The sequence below is a fragment of the Sardina pilchardus genome, chromosome 18, assembly GCF_963854185.1.
Source record: "Sardina pilchardus chromosome 18, fSarPil1.1, whole genome shotgun sequence".
Taxonomy (NCBI): domain Eukaryota; kingdom Metazoa; phylum Chordata; class Actinopteri; order Clupeiformes; family Clupeidae; genus Sardina; species Sardina pilchardus.
In genome coordinates this window covers 14,105,625-14,123,025 of record NC_085011.1, presented here as the reverse complement: position 1 = coordinate 14,123,025, position 17,401 = coordinate 14,105,625, and the positions used below count along the sequence as shown (strand labels likewise).

The window sequence follows — 17,401 nt, the reverse complement described above, 5'->3', positions numbered from 1 at the left end:
CTCTGTGTGTTGCATCCAGATTAAAAAAAAATCAGAACAAAAGCTGTATTCCTGGAACAATAATCTTGAATCCATGCAGCTAGTGAAATATTAAACATCTGTTCGTCAGCAATAATCCTCCTTTTTTCACAGCTTGATCTTATATACTGATCAGGATTTGTCTGTCCAATGGATGGCTCGTGAGAGTTCCCATCTTGTTGGGATTTGATTTAACCTGCAGATTGTCTTTTAAAAAAAGGTAGTCTATAAAAATAACGGTCCTCAATAGTCAGTCCCCATGCAGAAAACTGAAACGAATGTGTGGTTGTTTTTGTTGATTAGTTCTGCAATTGAATTTCAGGACATAATGTTTAATACACTAGATCAATTGTATTTGTAGTTTTAGAATCCCTTAAAGCCCACTGGGGTCCTGCAATGCACAAATCAGTCACTGCATGGTTGGTATGTGTACATCTTGCCTGTAGTGATAAGTAACCTTTGAGATGCACATACCACTGCGATTTGTGAGCCCTTGACGATCCCAAAGGTGTATTAATATATCTGCCTGGTGGACTTAGCTGTTCTGATCACCTCATGGTGGCAAACATACTGGTGAATCACTTAACATCTTTGAACCATTCAAGGCTTCGTTTTGTCAAATACCAACATGGCAATCAGAATGAGATGCTCTTCTAGCAATCATTTCTGCATGAATAATGATGCAGCTTTAGGGTTATTTTTAGACCTCTAAACTGACTGTTCTCTTGCTGGCTCTTTGCAGCATCTGTTGGGTACCTCACAATAGCTCTTTTGAAGTCTTTCTAATCCATTCTCATCCACATAAAATTTAAAACCACATCTGTACCTTGGCATCCATGGGCATGAACCCCCACATTTCTGCTTGATAAAAAAATCATGTTGAATCAGCTTGTGTTTAATTTGTCTTGTGTAATGACATGGATTGAACCAATGCTGGTCCTGGTATGGGGACTTTAGCTGGTGATTGGATATAGTGAATTGAAGTGCTGTGAACTGTGTGGCGCAGACAGATGAACAGAGTGACTGCAATACCGACTGCATGACTTCATAAAAGCAAAACACAAGAAATAAACTAAATGACTATGATTAATTATGCAATGATTAATTATTTAATTAGCTGCAGGCCAACCATCTTCTTTGGGAATGACATGCTCTGTCTGGTGGCTATCAACTCCTTACAGATTCACATCATCTTAAGGCAGACATTTGTCTGATATAAGCTGGTTTATATTTGCAGGTAAGGAGTTAAGAGTAGGCCTATCAGTGATTTACAGCTAATGCAGCCTTGTTTAAAAACATATGATAGCAGCTGCTGCATCGAAAACAGATTCTACCAAGGGATCTTCTCAGAGTAGCCGAATTGACATTGGCAGAGTGTAACAATATGCTAAGAACTCTTTCCATATTGCCCTTCTAATGGCCTTGTATGATTGTGATTTCTTCTTATTGTCTGTGCTTCATGGACAGCCTAATAACAATGACACATAAATACGCAACATGTAACAACAAATGCAACATGCAACATATAAAACATCTTCATTGTTCCTAGTTTCAAAAGTCACAGGGGATGATACTGTTTTTCATCAATTCATTCATTCATTTGTGTTAGGCCTCCTTGTCTTACTAGCCAACTGTAACAGCAAAGAACAATACTGTCAGGCATGCAGACAGCCTTTACTGAAAAAGCTCTGCATGCCTACTAGTTTTTATCCTACACAGAGTTCGCCTGAACTGGGTAGTTAAAAGTCGTGATGTCCATGCTGCTCCTAAAACAAAAAATATTAGCAGAACGTGGTGTACGCCCACTAGAAAACCAGGTGTGTCTGTGTAAAACCCCGCCCCTTTTACCTTACATGGATATTGTAGGGTGACTTGATTGACAGCGTGTAGCAGCTGCTCAGCTGCCGAGACATGGCGGAGCATACAGTTTGAGTGGGGAACGCTAGGAGAGTTGCGGTAGTTTTTGTATCAGTTGAGGTGGCATAGTGTGTTATAAATGGCCAAGAAGAAAATATGAAGAAGGGTGGTTGCGCTCTCAGTTAAATTGCAAGACAAAATGGACGAAGTTGCGAGACGTAAGTAAGCTGAGAAAATGTATCGCTGTTTAGTGCAGTCAACAGCCTTGGGCAACAAATATGGCTTCTTGTGCCTTTTTGTATGTATAATAAAAATCTGGCGTACTGTGTCATCCAATAACATGGCTGAGGTGTCGAAAATCCACAAGTGACCGGAAAGAAGAAAGTTCTTGCTTTGTTATCGGGTTCGTTTTAGAATTAGAGGCGAGGCTAGGGTAGCTACCGATAGCAAGCTAGCTGGTTAGCTAAGGAACTACACGAACTGCAATGGAGCCAAAGCACAAAGAGTTGTTAGACCAATGCCACCAGAACTTGCTAAAGTCCATCACCGACGCAGACCGGTTGATAGAGTTACTGACCAAATCCGGTACTCTCAGTCAACGGGAGAGGTACGAGTTGGATCAGAACTGTTCATCCAGCACCGAGAAAGTGGAGCAGCTTTTGAAGATGCTGATGAACAAGGAGAGCGACCATTTCCTGGACCTGTGTGTGGCACTGGAGAAGACGTACCCTCACCTGTACTCTGCCCTCTTCACCAACGGGGGTGGACCTGTGGACCATTCTGGTAAGTCGCCAACAAGCAGCATCCCAACTAAGACCATGATGTGAGAGCTGCAGAGGCTTCTCATCCGCACGCGTGTTTACTGGACATGAACATGTGCATGTACAACCACATCCTAATAATCAATACATGAGTTTGTTTGATATGATATAAACATACTGTGCATGTAGGGTCTTATGCCCCTTATAAACCCTCTCTATGGCATAAATAAGCAATGAACCCTCGACCTTCTAGCATATGAATGTGCGCACAGTGTGCATACACAATTGCCATGTGTTTTTCTTCTGGTCTTCCCCTGTCACGCTGTACACAAGTCTCGGGACTGATGGCAGCATGCTAACCAAGCTTTGTGTGACATTCTGAAAAGTAGCCTGCTCTGATATTAACTGCTCTGCAATTAATGCTATCCAATTATATTAAGTGCCTGAGCTTGCAGCTTACAGTCTTTTATCCATTTCCAAAGAGTATTTATCTTCGCAGCTTATATCACTTTGCAAGTGGAATCCTTAAATTGTACAACCCCCCCTCTATCAGGGGTGTTCCTATAAAGCCCCTCCACTCTCATAATGCTGCTGCTCCCTGCTGGAATTCTAATCCAGGGGGCACAAATAGAACTAACTGTTCCTTTAGTGTGTGTCCTTATCTTTGTGCATACATATAGAGCAAAAATATAAATAAAAACATTGCTTGTGCAATGTGATTTATTCACTGGAAAATAGATCCACTATTGCAAGAACACCGCTAGGAAACCGAGCCCACTACGCTGGCTCACACATGTTCAATCCACCAGCTTCCCATACATGTCCTCACATGAGATTGCCTGACTTGTTTCCATGGAAACCTGTGCTCGCCATGCCATAGCATATTGATCTGAGCAGGCTTGCATATGCCATGCTGATAATTCCATACAGTGCATTCCTACAGACCTTCACAGTCCTCTAAAATGGCCTTGCTACTGGTGAGCTGTCAACAGTAGCTGTTTTGACAGCCATCCGCCTGCCAACTTGCACTAGCGTGTCTGCGGTTTGATCATGAGGCGGATACTGTGTTAATAATTAATTCCCTTTTATGACCAAAATTTAAAGACGCCCCCTCGTGCTGATCCTGCATTGTCAGTCACCTGACACCGACTCAGACACACACGGTGGAAAGATGTGACGAGGTGGCACTGAGGGAGAACGGGTGTAGCTTCCCTCTTCTCTGATCAATAGCACAGCCCTTGTGTGCCTTTTCTGTGCAGGCAGGAGGAGTAGAATGAGCCACTGCTGACTGCTCATAGTCCTGCCTCTGCCTGTGCCTGTGCCCGTGACCGTGGATTAGAGCTTCCTGCAGCACCATGCTTGTCATCTCTGATCACGGCTCTTAGTCTCTCTCCATTTCACAGCATGCTTCTGCTTGAGTCACAACCTCCGAGCGCAAGTGCCTTCAGACAAGCATGTTAGAGAGATGCTTCTGCACAGCTTGGGCTGCAGTCTTTTCCCCCCTTGGATGTTTAACTGGCTGCTCTGATCACATATGCAGTACAGTGAAATGCTATTCTTTTTAAGTGTTCCCCTGAGTGGTAGTACATTTCCGTCAGACAGTCCTTGCTTATTCATCTCGGGAGGATTACGTCCGTTCGTGTTCTAAGCTCTTTCAGTCAGATGTGTATTATCATGCCTCAGCAGCCATCTCTATCAGTGCTCCTGCACCCAGGCTTACTCTGATTTTGGCTGAAAGGTATTTTCTTTTTCTCTCACACTTTTTTTTTTTTTTTCCCCCTTTTCATTATCTTTTCGGGTGGTGTGTTTACTGCGCCTTAGCATGCTGGTGCGAAACTTAAGATGAGCCTTAGCTCCCTCCTCACAGAGCAGTTGGATGAAAGGGCTTTGTGTGTGTGTGTGTGTGTGCGCGCATGTGTGTGTGTGTTGGTGATGAGGTACTCTGATAGCAGCCTCCTCTCTCTGAAGTTATTTTCTCGTGCTGCGTTTTCAGCAGGCTCTGTTTCGTTTCACTGCCAGGGCCTGCCCTCATGGAGCAGACCACTGACGCTAGTGCTGAAGCCCCAGTGCAAACGCCTCCCTGCCTCCCTCCCTGCCTCCCTCCCTCTCTGCCTCCCTCCCGCAGCAGTGGAGGAGGGGCACTGTTGGCTGGTTCACGGCTCCTCTTCACCTCGCAGTATGGCACCTCCAGGAACTGGGCCGAGCGAGCGGCGTGTTAATAGAGTGCTGAGGGATGCTCACATTGCTAACGTCCCAAACCCGTATATTTTCCCCACGGGTCAGACATCAGTTGCATTTAACGGAGACACAAAAATCAATTTCGCAAATGAATCTCTGGCTAAGTAAGCCGTGCTGACAGTTTTCAGAGCGTAATTTGAATTCTTGGTTGAGTAATTGTCGGTGCATGTGCGCACGTACTGTATGCATGCACGTGTACAGACAATCTGGTTGTAAGAGTTTTAAAGACTAATCTGCAATATGTAATGGATTGCTGCTCGCATTTGAGCAGATAGTTGATTATGCTGTGCACCCCATGTGCTCCGTGCATGCCATCAGCCCCGAGCACACTGCACTGCACTGACCTATAGTCTGTTATTGCTCTGTCCCCCGGCCCGGGAGCAGGCCCTATGAAATATGACTGTCTCCCGGCGCTATTCATTTCCATTTCAATGACTCAAGCAGTTGTTCCACATGAGGCCTTTTTGGACACCGGGCCAACTGGTTACTCCTCCTCGCAGTCAAATGGAGAGCCCGGGCCAGAGACAACAGGCCTTTTGTTTTAAGTTTTAGCTGCCCCCAAAGTGCTCATTCAGCAGCTCGCCCTGTTTACCAACCAAGAGGGACTGTCAAGTTGCATCCCAGTGCATTAGCCCCAGTAGACGTGAGTGAGCTATAGTCTGTCACACGAAGGCACTCTTCGTCTTAAATATTCAAGTGTCTCTCCTCAGCCGTGCCCCGTCCTCCCCTGCCAAAAGCCCCGCGGGACATCATTTCATTCGCATCGCCAGAGAGGTTTCATTTTGCAGGGCTCTCTGGTCGGCTCGTATGCCTTGTGGATGTTAGAAAAAAAACAACAATAAAACAACACAACAGTGATTGCAATGATGTTTTGGCACAGTGAGTGACTTCAAATAAGACACATGAGGCCTAATAGAAATGTGGGTATTAAAGTTAACGAGAGCAATGCAGAGACTTGATTTCTCTGTTTTGGGGTGCCATCTAATGGTCAGGAAGTAAATATTGTCTTGGAGCTGACCAGGAGATGAATGCGTGTCCCCAGGTCCCATTGGTCTTGAGAAATGGTTGTTTTCCCAGAGCTGGAGGTGTTGTCACTAATGGGATTCAATAAACGAGTTGGATGGAAACCCATGTGGCACTAATGGTGCAAGCATGTTCAGGCTGGATCAAGCTATATTGATTTCTCAGCCGTTGGAAGGTGTGAACGCAACACATCATTATTTCAGTCTCCTCATGCAAAAGAGCCTCACCAATTCAACCTGTGTGTGCATGGTGGCCACATTTTTGCAGGAGGTTTTGCAGGTGAACAAATAAAAGCGAGTCGAGATGCCTGGGAAACCACAGTTTTTTCATAGGCAATATGTAGCAGGGCTCACTAGCCCATTATGCTTGTCAACTGGGATGGGTTAGCCTGGCAACCAGCATTTAGTGTCACTGTGTCCAGGAAGTGGTGCCTTCGAAACAGTCCTCATTTGCAGTGTTCTCAGGCCTCTTAATTGCTGTGGAAGACTCAGGAAGTGCCACTGTGTAAGCGGGGACCAGGAAGTAGGCTAATGGAAATAACCAGTTGGGTTCTAGTGCTGATGACTGGGTTGCCATGGCCCTGGGGGACAGCGAGAGATTGATCCTGTCTGACAGTGGTCTACATGGTGAAGCAGGCTGAATACGTAGCTAATTCACAGTGCTGGGGAAGACTTGTCTTGTTGTGTTGTGTGGCTTAGCTGACATCAAACACCATTTGCTAAGCATGAGCTTTAGCCCTACAGATGTACCATGCAGCAGAGTTCATTCAGGGTGTGTCAGTGGGTGAGTTGTTCAGTAGCAGAGCTCTAAAGAGCAGGAACTGGTCTAACCTTGAAACTATAATTCTGAGCTCTTTTATGTGTCAATTTACATATACTTGATTAATGTAAAAGATCCATTTTTTTTTGTTATGTCAGAACTGTATTTTTGTATATCCTTTCATTGCTATTTTTGTAGGCTTTTTAGGTTGGGTCTATAGATTCTCTGTCCCGGCAGGCAGTGATTGTGTCAGAGTGATTCATTGAGTCGGAGACGGTGATGCATTGGGTATGACTATGAGATGGCGCTTTCCCTTTCAAGTGGCTTTGTGGTTTGATGTGGTTTGATGTGGTACTCGCTTGAAGTGCCTCCAGTGCAGGATGTGGTCAGCTGCTCAGCAGCACCATATGCCCACAGACGAGGCTGTTGTGGTCACGGGTCAAGTGCTGTTGAACTCCGCAGAGCCCATTTTTCAATTTGGCAATAATTTCATTTTGAGTCAAGCATGTTTCCCTCTGAAACTGTCTTGAAGACTTCTGTTTTGAAACTAAACGCGTTCCAGACTAGACTAGCTGACTTATGAAAGCAGTCACCCACCACCTTCAGAGTTGACTGCTTTAAAGGCTTGCAGTCTGAGGTACTAGTAGGCTAATGTCTGGCAGCTCTCTGCTTAAGACGGCATTTGAGCTTAGCTCACTATCTCTGTGTGCCGTCCGCTCTTCCTGATCCTCATCTGAACCACTGTAAACACTGCCGTCACATGCTCTCCACCCATCCTCCATTGGCCAACGCCTGTGAACCTTTGCCCCCGCGGGTGGGTGCCACAGACTTGCCATGCCGGCCTCATGGGGAAGAGTGTGTTGCGTGTCCCACTGCGTGGTGGAACAAAGACCGGCTGATTTCGCAGGCGTGATATACGGCCACCTCGGTCCGGCTTGGCCGGGGCCCTCCCGTGGCAGACTGCGGTCGGTCGGTCTCTCTCAGAGCAGCACCGGGGCAGGGGAGCTGGCCTCTGTCCAGATTTAATCAAAAAGCAGAGGCTCCTACAGCAGAGCAGGATCTCGGCCAAAGTCACTTCGATTTAGTGGCATGGAGACGTGGGTAAATGGAATCGTTTGTCAGCTCAGCAACACCCCCCCACCCCCCAACCCCCACCCTCGCAGCCACATTCGCTAGCCCCGGCATCAGGAGTAAGGCAGCTCGCTGACAATGAGCAAATCTGACAGTTAGTTAATGCAGACTAGCAGCTGAGCTTCAGTGGGGGGAAAAAAGAAGTAAGCAGAAATGTGGTGTTATTTTTGGGTAGCAAACGATCTTAGAGATGTGCGCTTTTTGCTTCTTAGGGACGCGGGGCTTGAATCAGATTATTTAGATTTGATAAGATTTTGGGATAGCACAGTAAGTCAGTCATGCTAAAAAATCAGATTCTTGCAGCTTATCAAGCCAGGAGGATAGATATATATTTTTGGATTAGTGCTCCCGAAAAAGCTTTAAAAGCAAGACTCGAACTCATCCATTATTTAACTTCTTCCATCAGCACCCCTCTCAACCCAGAGTTGCCCTTTTTGAGAAAGCCTTGCTCGTCTTCGCTGCCAGTCTGCCTTTGTTCTGTCTTTTATTTATTTATTTTGTCGAGCCATACAGTCGACTTTAATGTTCCGTATGATTTGCCATGGCAACGCATGTCATACCCTATCTGTGTTGATGGGGTGGGGGGGGGGGATATAGTCTCGTTGCCTGAAACAACTGTTGGACTAGGAGGCAATACAATGCAGGCAACACAACCGAGGCATTGCACGAACAGCAACCCTGAGGCAAAGCCTGACTTTCCTGACCTACTTAAGCTAGGCCTTTGTTATCTCTGTGGCATCTTGATCTGCAAACAGAATATTGCCCTGTGTTTCACACGAGGCATCTCCATGTGATAAAAAAAATAATAAAAAAAAGCCCCACAATTGTAGAGGTCTAATGAAATCTTATTTAACCATCAGATCCTGTTCAGATTTGGTTGCTCTCGTAGCAGTACATTTTGACTTGCCTCCCTTATGTCCAGCCTGTCACCACGTGTAGAGGAAAGTGAAAGCTGGTGTCTGAGCCACTAACGTCACGGTCAGGCATGTGGGCACGGAAGGCAGGATGTGAATCCTGCAGATGGTGACATAGCTCTGGCAGTGGACGGTGGACGCTGGCTTTATCGATGTGGTCAGCATGTTTGCAAATGATCGCCTTGCTGGGAATGAGGCTAATGCTAATTGCTATTGATAATGAATGGACAGTGGGAAAGAGGATAATGCCTCTGACCCTGATCAAGGAATGAGAATGTATTTCGTTTACTGCTTCAGCAGACATGCAAAGCAGTTTAAAGGCAATTTATTTGCAAGGTTATCAGAGATCAGATGTTTCTACTCTCGGCCTTTTGTAATCTTTGAAGATGCTATCTTTAAGTTTGAGTCTGAGCTGATAATTCTGTTCCGCGTACTCTCCTGATATGTTCCAGACATTCTGTGGATTAGGCTGCTGCGCAGAATGCACAATTTCTTTTTTTTGTGCCGCCTCTTTCCAAAGTCGCATGCGTCGCACGTGCGCGTAAAAATAGCCTGGCTCTCATATTCGAGGCCCTATCCCGTCGTCTCCAGCCACGGCGAGTGAAGATCCAGCGGCGATAGCTCTCTCTCCTCCAGCTTCCATCCAGAGTGTTTCCTTCCCCCCGCTGATTGATTTTCCTCCTCGGTATCTGATAACGACGCCGAATCAAAGCGAAGCCCCCGACTCCTCCGAAAAAGAGCCAGAGCCAGATGAAACGACCGCGGCTCCGCGTCAGTGCTGCGGGCGCCACCACAGACCGTCCCAGCCCCGGCGCAGACCCAGCCCAGCGCCGCGCAGCCCAGCGCTGATAATTAGCTCTGTCCTTGTCACGACTGCAGGCCCGTCATCAGCGCTGCTCTCGGCTCTCGGCTGTGAAGGGCCCGGGCACAGTTTGAGGACGTTTTAATGCCCCCGCTTTAATGCCCATTGAGGACGTTTTAATGCCCCCGCTGCCCACCTGATTAATGCCATTAAAAAGAAATGGGCACAGAATGGGCACAGCCAGCTTCAGGGAAGTGGGCACAGCCAGCTTCAGGGAAATGGAGATTTTTCAGATGAAACGGCCGCGGCTCCGCGTCAGTGCTGCGGGCGCTGCCACAGACTGGCCCAGGCCCGGCCCAGCTCCGGTCCAGCGCCGGCGCGGCCCAGCGCGGCCCAGCGCTGATAATTAGCTCTGTCCTTGTCACGACTGCAGGCCCGTCATCAGCGCTGCTCTCGGCTCTCGGCTGTGAAGGGCCCGGGCGCAGTTTGAGGACGTTTTAATGCCCCCCGCTGCCCACCTGATTAATGACATTAAAAAGAAATGGGCACAGAATGGGCACAGCCAGCTTCAGGGAAATGGACATTTTTCTCCTCTCATTATTTTTTAGGAGAAGCTTGGGTAAATCCGCTCACATTTGTGCGGAGGGTGCCGCGGACTACATCTAAAAGTAAAAGTGCATCCAGGACAAAAGTTGGCTCCACAAAAACAGATCTTACGGAATGAGGAAAACTTTGATCTTCGTGCAGTCTTTTTCTCAAGTTCCATTTTATTTTTTTGTCCCCCCCACAGGGTCCACCAACAGTGTGCTGTCCACCATGCCATCGGACTCGGAGAGCAGCAGTTCCCTCAGCAGCGTGGGTGAGTACCTGTATGTGTGTGTGTGAGGTCCATCAGAGCTGGCCATGCCAACATGATTTCCCATTGAGTCGTGGAGCGTCGGTATATCCAGGCCGACTCCCACTGCCTACGGAGGCCTACGTCCTCAGCGCCGGTGCTCCCAGTGAGGCGAACTCTTGACCTTGTCGCCGCTCTGCTCTGCCCCGCCAGCACAGCCACAGACACACACACACACACACACACACACACACACTGCACACAAGCCTCGCAGCCCATTACTTCCCCCACCAACCCAAGGGAGGTTTAAATGCAGCCGCGGCTTCACAGCCTTAATCAGACGACTGGTTAATTTCTGTAAATAATTGATTGCGAGGCTTCGTCTAAGCTCATAACGAGAGCATCGCCCCGGTCGGGCTGGCGGAGGCCGTCCTTCGGTGTCCGCCCCGGTCTGACCGCCGAGCGCTGTGTGTGTTTCGCACGTCGGCGCTCAGTTAATCAGCTCATGTGCTGCTGCAGCAAGCTGTGCACATCAGCGTCAGCCGTGACACTCCACGTGGCACTCTGGTGCTCTACCTCCACGCTCCGCTCCGCATCCATCACCACCGCACGCAGGAAGTGGAGGTGTGAGTCACGCTTGTGCGATGTGTGTGTGTGTGTGTGTGTGTTAGGAAGGGGGTGTTGACAGTGGGACACAAGTCTCTCTCTTGCTCTCTCCCTCTCTCTCTTTCTCCTTCTCTCCCTGTCCTACTCCTCTCTCTCTCTTTCACGTTCCCTCTCTCCCTGTCCTACTCCTCTCCCCCACCCTTTCTCCCTCTCTCCCTCTCTCTCCCCCTCTCTCTCTCTCTCTCTCTCTTTCTCCCTCTCCCTCTCTCCCTCTCTCCCCCCCCTCTCTCTCTCTCTCTCTCTCCCTCCCTCTCTTGCTCTCTTCCCTACTCCTCTCTCTCCTAGTGACTCAGCAGTCTTGTGTTGGGGCACTGCGGGGCCGGGAGAAAGCCTGGCGTCAGGGAAACAAACAAGGCCTCTGTGGGCCCCACTGGGCTCTCGGGCAGCCCTGACGGCTCCAGACTGAAAGCAGGGGGACGGTGGGGGGGAAAACATCCTCACTTGTCACTTGTGCTTTTAAGGACAGCCGCTCAACCCCCCCCCCCCCTCCAGACTCCCTGTCCCATCTTCTCCTCCTTTCCCTCCTTTCTGGCCAAACGTTGGAAAGGCTGAGTGCAGTCCAGCATACTGACTAGCTCAAGGACGACTGAAAAACATCGAACTTCATCAGTGCAGAGAGAATAGGAGGCAGATGCTCGGATCTGTCCAACAGTCAGAAAAAGACCCAGCCACAACAGAATTGGATATGCTCTTTGATGCAAGACATAAGAGTGATGAAAGCTTGAATTAGGGCTTAGACAGTCAAGAATAGATTATATGACTGAAAACAGAGATACAAGGGAACTAATCCAGCATTCAATATGTAGTTCATCTTTTTTTGGACAGGAAAAGATTATTATCATTTTGGCTGCACAAAATCAGTAATTCCCTAAATATTTGTCATGGCGGAGGCTGAGATTAAAAATGAATTTTCTTGCTCTGTTAGTTGACTTAAGGTTGTGTTTTACATAATGTGTTGTAAATATGTAGTTTGACCTTTTCCTCTTGTAAATTTCAGTTGCTTGTGTGCATATGCTCATTTTTTTGCTAATGGAAAGTCACAGTTTAACGAATTCAGGGAAGAACAGAAGCCCTGAGCCAACTGTTGGTGTGCGTGTGTGTTGGCGTGGGGGGGTGGGGTCGGATTCCCGGGCATTGCCATCGGTGACGTGCTCATTGTTGCAGATACCACGGGTAAAGCCTCGTCACCGCCGCCCGCCCTCAACGACAACCGGCAGACGAGCGAGAGCCTGGACACCGTCCTGTTCCAGCTGAGGCAGGTGACCCGTGAGCGCGACGAGCTGCGCAAGCGTCTGGCACTCGCCTCGCCTGGCACCACCTTCGACGACTGCAGGTAAAGTCGCCCAAAACACACGCCACGCGAGCGCAGGAGAGCCTTATGTAAAATCTCACTCATGCCTCCTCCGGCGCGTCACCTTGAAATCAATACACAGTCAAGTTCAAGTTAGCTTTATTGTCAAAACCATATGTACAGGTTATACACAGGATTTGAAAATTGCAATGCTCCCCAGGCCTACAGTGTACATTTAGACATGACAATACAGACACAACAATGACAATGGCTTTCACAAGATAGACGAGACCCTCTTCAAAGTTCCGACGCCCACGTCCACTGCCCCATTAAATGACCTTCATTCATTGAAACGGTGACAAAGGTGGACCGAACCCTATCGGCTGTCCCCTGTGTGTCCCTGCTGCATTGTCTGTTCATGTAATGATTAATGTGTGTGCAGTGCCCTTCTGGAGGTGGGTGCTTGCTCTCCACACACACGTGGCGCTGTGACTCAGGGAAGCCCATTGTTTTAGACAGAGATGGATCCTCGGCTCCGCTGTCGACTCGTTAGTTCCAGCGTGTGATGGTGGTGCCTCTCTTTGCCCCCGTTTCATGTGGGCTAACATTGGGCTGCCCTTGAGGCCCACGGGGGGGCAGGGGGCGGGGGGGGTGGACGCTGCGGTGTGTCACGGACTCACACATCTCTCCCTGACCACAGGCCCAACTCCAAAGCGAGCCACGACTACGAGCGTCTGAAGTCGCAGTGCATGAAGGCCATGGCCGACCTGCAGGCGCTGCAGAACCAGCACACCAAGACCCTCAAGCGCTGCGAGGAGGCCGCCAAGGAGGCCGACTTCTACCAGTGAGTGGCCCGCACCCGCGCCGCACCCGCACCGCACCGCACGCGCTCTCCTCTCCAGCTGCGGCACGCCACCACACACACACATACAGACACACACACACACGCCACCACACACACACACACACACGCCACCACATACGCCACCACACACACACACACACACACACACACACACACACACACACATGCTCGCTCATCCAGGGCACCACTCTTGGATCTAGAAGTAGGGCAATCAGGAAAGACCCAAATATTCTGGGAAAAAGGTTTTTGCACGGGCACATCTGCTTTGCCTTGCTCTGCTCTTTGCAAGCACATGGGAAGCCAGAGAGTTAGTCACACACAGACACTCAGAAGGCTCATAAGAGATACACACACAGACAGCGACACCTGTATGTATACTTGTGTGTCATTTTTCATTAGTTAAGAAATCATTAGTTTTATGGCATTGCACAATTCGGAGGAGGGCAGGATAAGTGCTCAATTCTGCAATTAAATCAATTGGAGGATTATCTATATGCTTAATGTACTGGATCTATCTGCTGTCTCTGTTAAAAAACAAAAAGCAAAAAATTGTTTCTCTGATTGAATTTTATATGTGCTCCATCAGCTGTAAACATGTTTAATCCTGCAAACCCAATACCATGTGTTTCAGTGCATGGTGTCAGCAGGGACAAACTCCTGGTCTGCTCTATTTGTAACCTTAGGAACTGAAAATGATTGCATCAGTTTATTTGTACTTTGTTTATTGTCATGTTGGCAAAGTAGATGGTGTTTTTCTTCCCTCTCACAAGACATTATATAGTCACGGAAGGTCAGTGAACAGCAGGGCACGCACGCACGCACACACACTCACACTCACACTCACACACACACACACACACACACACACACACACACACACACACACACACACCCTGCGGGCCAGATGAGAGGATTACCTCAACACTGAGACGGTGATTACTACAACCACAACTGCTGCCCCCAAATCATCAGGTTATGAGCGCAAGCAGGTTATTTCAGGTTAAGTCTAGTGCTTTTTTTAGAATGCATTGTTGGCGTAAAACAAATCGACATAAACAACTTTGTCCATAACTGTAAAACAAATCTACATAAACATGTTCATCCATAACTGTATAACAAATCCATAGCTGCAAAACAAGTGTTTCCATCTATTCATGTGAAGCAGTTCCACATAAACATGTAATGTTTCTTGTCAGTACTTTATTTTTCACTGCAGATTGTCTGTTTTCGTGTGTGTGTCTGTGTGTGTATGTGTGTGTGTGTGTGTGTGTGTGTGTGTGTGTGTGTGTCCGTGTATGTGTGTGTGTGTGTCCGTGCGCGTCTGTGTATGTTTGTGTGTGTGTACGTGTCCGTGCGTGCGTGTGTGTATGTTTGTGTGTGTGTACGTTTGTGTGTGTACGTGTGTGTGTGTGTGTGTCCATACGTGTGTGTGTGTGTACGTGTGTGTGTGTGTGTGTCCATGTGTGTGTCGGTCCCCAGCATGCTGCACAGTCGTGTGCTGAGCGAGCAGGCCCAGATGAAGGAGGAGCTGGAGCTGATGAAGAGGGACAGCACGCAGCTGGTGCGCGAGCACAACCACCTGAAGCAGAGCTGCGAGGAGCTCAAGCGCCTCCACGGCGAGGACCAGAAGGAGGTGGCCGACATGAGGCTGCAGCAGCAACAGGTGTGAACACACACACACACACACACACACAGACCCCAGATCAGCTCCGCCAAACATCAGTAAGGGCGGAGCAAGATACTCCGTCCTAGTTCATAGGTGCCTCTCATGCAGCGTTTATACGTCCTCCCTCGCTCCTCGGGCCTCGATCCTCACTGATCTACATAAAGAATGATGGGGGGGGGGGGGGGGAACAATGGGATAGTCTATTCAGTGTTAGTTATAGATCAGTGGGAACGCCCCTCGAGGATCGAGCATCGAGGATCGAGGAGGCATGTTGAGAGGCACCCCATGTCTATGGGCGCAAAACTGGAATCACTTCCTCTGCATAAAGGGGTGTGTCATGCCCATAGACTTCAATGGAACAGTTGTTGCCTCTGCTGTTGCCTCTGCTCTGCATATAGGGGGATTTTGACCCCCCCCCCCCCCCCTCTTGCGATTCGGGTTCCAGGAAGTGGCTTCTTAATGAAGTATCTTGCTCTGTCCTTAATGATCTTTAGCTCCGCACACTCCAGCCCACACCTCTCCACCTCTCTACATGGCCAGGGGTCTGATCACAGACATGTGCTTCATGAATCCGTGTCTTCATGTATTTTTCAGTGCAGCCACAACTCTTTATATGGAACGTTCATATCAGTCTGAATACAGTATTGAATACTATGCATGTACGCAGAATAATGGGGGAGTAATTGTCTCTTGTAGAGAAGAGTAATTGGGCAGTTTCTTCTTCTTGTATTCTCATTATGATAAAGTATTTATATAGCTCTCCAATCATACAGCAGTGTCTGAATATGGGTAGCGCTTTGCTTTGAACAGCTGACATTTCACTTCCCCTTTGAAAGTCATAGTTGTCAGAAGAGCAACAGGAAAGTCTGATAGCTTAAGTAGTTTACCTCCACTCCACTCTGTGCTTTTAATCCCAGCTAGTGTAGATAGATTCACTCCCTCACTTTCTCTGCTGAGATCCCCCCCCCCCTGCCCAGTGGAGAGCCGTGCTGGCTGGCTGGCCGGCTGGCTGGCGTTTGATCAGTGCTGAGGAGAGTGAGAGTGAGAGAGTGCCTTGTGCTGTGAAGTGAGTGTGATGGCAGGCTGATGCTCTTGACCTGTCAGCAGTGGTTATGCTGTCACCGACACCCTCCCCCCCCCTCCCCTCCCCTCCCCTCCCCTCCCCACTCCCCCCCCCCCCCACCGCGCCCGGCCTCGCTCGTCCCAGGGGGCCTCGGCATGCTCCGACAGCCCGCACCAGAGCTGCATACTAAGCACTCTTCCCCCCCCCCCACCCCCCCTCCCCCCCACAGAAGGTCAGCCAGTAAGGGCACAACCCCCTGACTTATCCGAAGGGCAGTAAGATGCTTACTGCACTGCCAGTCAATAGCCGTCATGTTGGAATCACCGATACATCAGTCGGCGGTCAGTCAGGTGCCTCAGGACTTACCAGATCAAACGGGCGCTGTGTGTCTCTCCCGAGATTGGCCAATTAGACTAATGGCTTAAGCAGAGATCTGGACGCTGTGCCGCAGCAGTCTAGCTCTGTGTTTAGACCATGGCAGGCATTCATTCCCTGCTCCCTCTATGAATAGGCTGGCTAGAGCCTCTCCTGTTGACGTGCTGCAGCCGTCGATATGCATGTGTGTAGGCCCCGTGTACACACAAAACAAGGCAACAAGGCTGTGTTTGTTATTTGTCACATTGACCCGTTGTTGCCATCTGCTGCCGATTCTGTGTAATTAAACAAAACAAGGAAAAGTCAGGACTGTTTACTGCTCCTGGTAGAACAGTCAGTGCATGGGTCAAATGGCGTAGCTACAGCCCCAGCCGTGGCGCGAATGGCCTGGGGCACCTGCACCTCACGCCGGCGACCTGGGTTTGATTCCCGCCCTGTGGTCCTTTCCGGATCCCACCCTGGCTCTCTCTCCCACTCGCTTCCTGTCATTCTCTCTACTGTCCTGTCCAATTAAAGGCATAAAAAGCCCAAAAAATAATCTTAAAAAAAAATGGCGTAGCTACGGCTGCATGTTCAGTGAGTGGTGTGCCTTCTCCTATGGCTGTAATGGAAGGATTGGATCGTTCCGTGAGTGTCGTGATGTGGCTTTTCCTATGGCTGTAATGGAAGGATTGGATCGTTCAGTGAGTGTCGTGATGTGGCTTTTCCTGTGGTCCAATAATGGAAGCATTGGATCGGTGTTTTGCTGGCCCGCAGGTCATGCGGGAGAACGGCTCGTCGGAGGTGCTGAACAAGCTGTACGACACGGCCATGGACAAGCTGGAGGCGCTGCGGAAGGAGTACGATGGCCTGAGCCAGCGCTACGGCGAGCTGGTGGCCAGCCACAACACGGACACCGGCCGGCTGGAGCAGAGCGAGGAGGAGCGGCGGAGGCTGCAGAAGCAGATGGACACGCTGATGAAGCAGCGCGACTCGGCCATCCACTACCAGCAGCAGTGCTCCACCTCCATGAGGAGGTACAGTAGCGCACACACACACACACACACACACACACACACACACACACACACACACACACACACACACACACACACACACACATCCACATCCACTACCAGCAGCAGTGCTCCACCTCCA

The 17,401-nt window shown here is 49.1% G+C and overlaps 1 protein-coding gene across 1 annotated transcript in view; it reads left to right on the top strand.

Moving 5' to 3' along the window:
* Positions 1–1,920: 1,920 nt before the first annotated feature.
* dlg5a (discs, large homolog 5a (Drosophila)) overlaps positions 1,921–17,401 on the top strand; it is a 46,831-nt gene continuing 31,350 nt past the window's right edge. The window contains exons 1-6 of the mRNA XM_062519446.1: positions 1,921–2,658; positions 10,294–10,362; positions 12,169–12,337; positions 12,996–13,139; positions 14,640–14,823; positions 17,021–17,280. Coding sequence (XP_062375430.1) covers positions 2,361–2,658; positions 10,294–10,362; positions 12,169–12,337; positions 12,996–13,139; positions 14,640–14,823; positions 17,021–17,280 — 1,124 coding nt within the window. The 5' untranslated portion in view covers positions 1,921–2,360. The remainder of the gene's footprint in view (positions 2,659–10,293; positions 10,363–12,168; positions 12,338–12,995; positions 13,140–14,639; positions 14,824–17,020; positions 17,281–17,401) is intronic.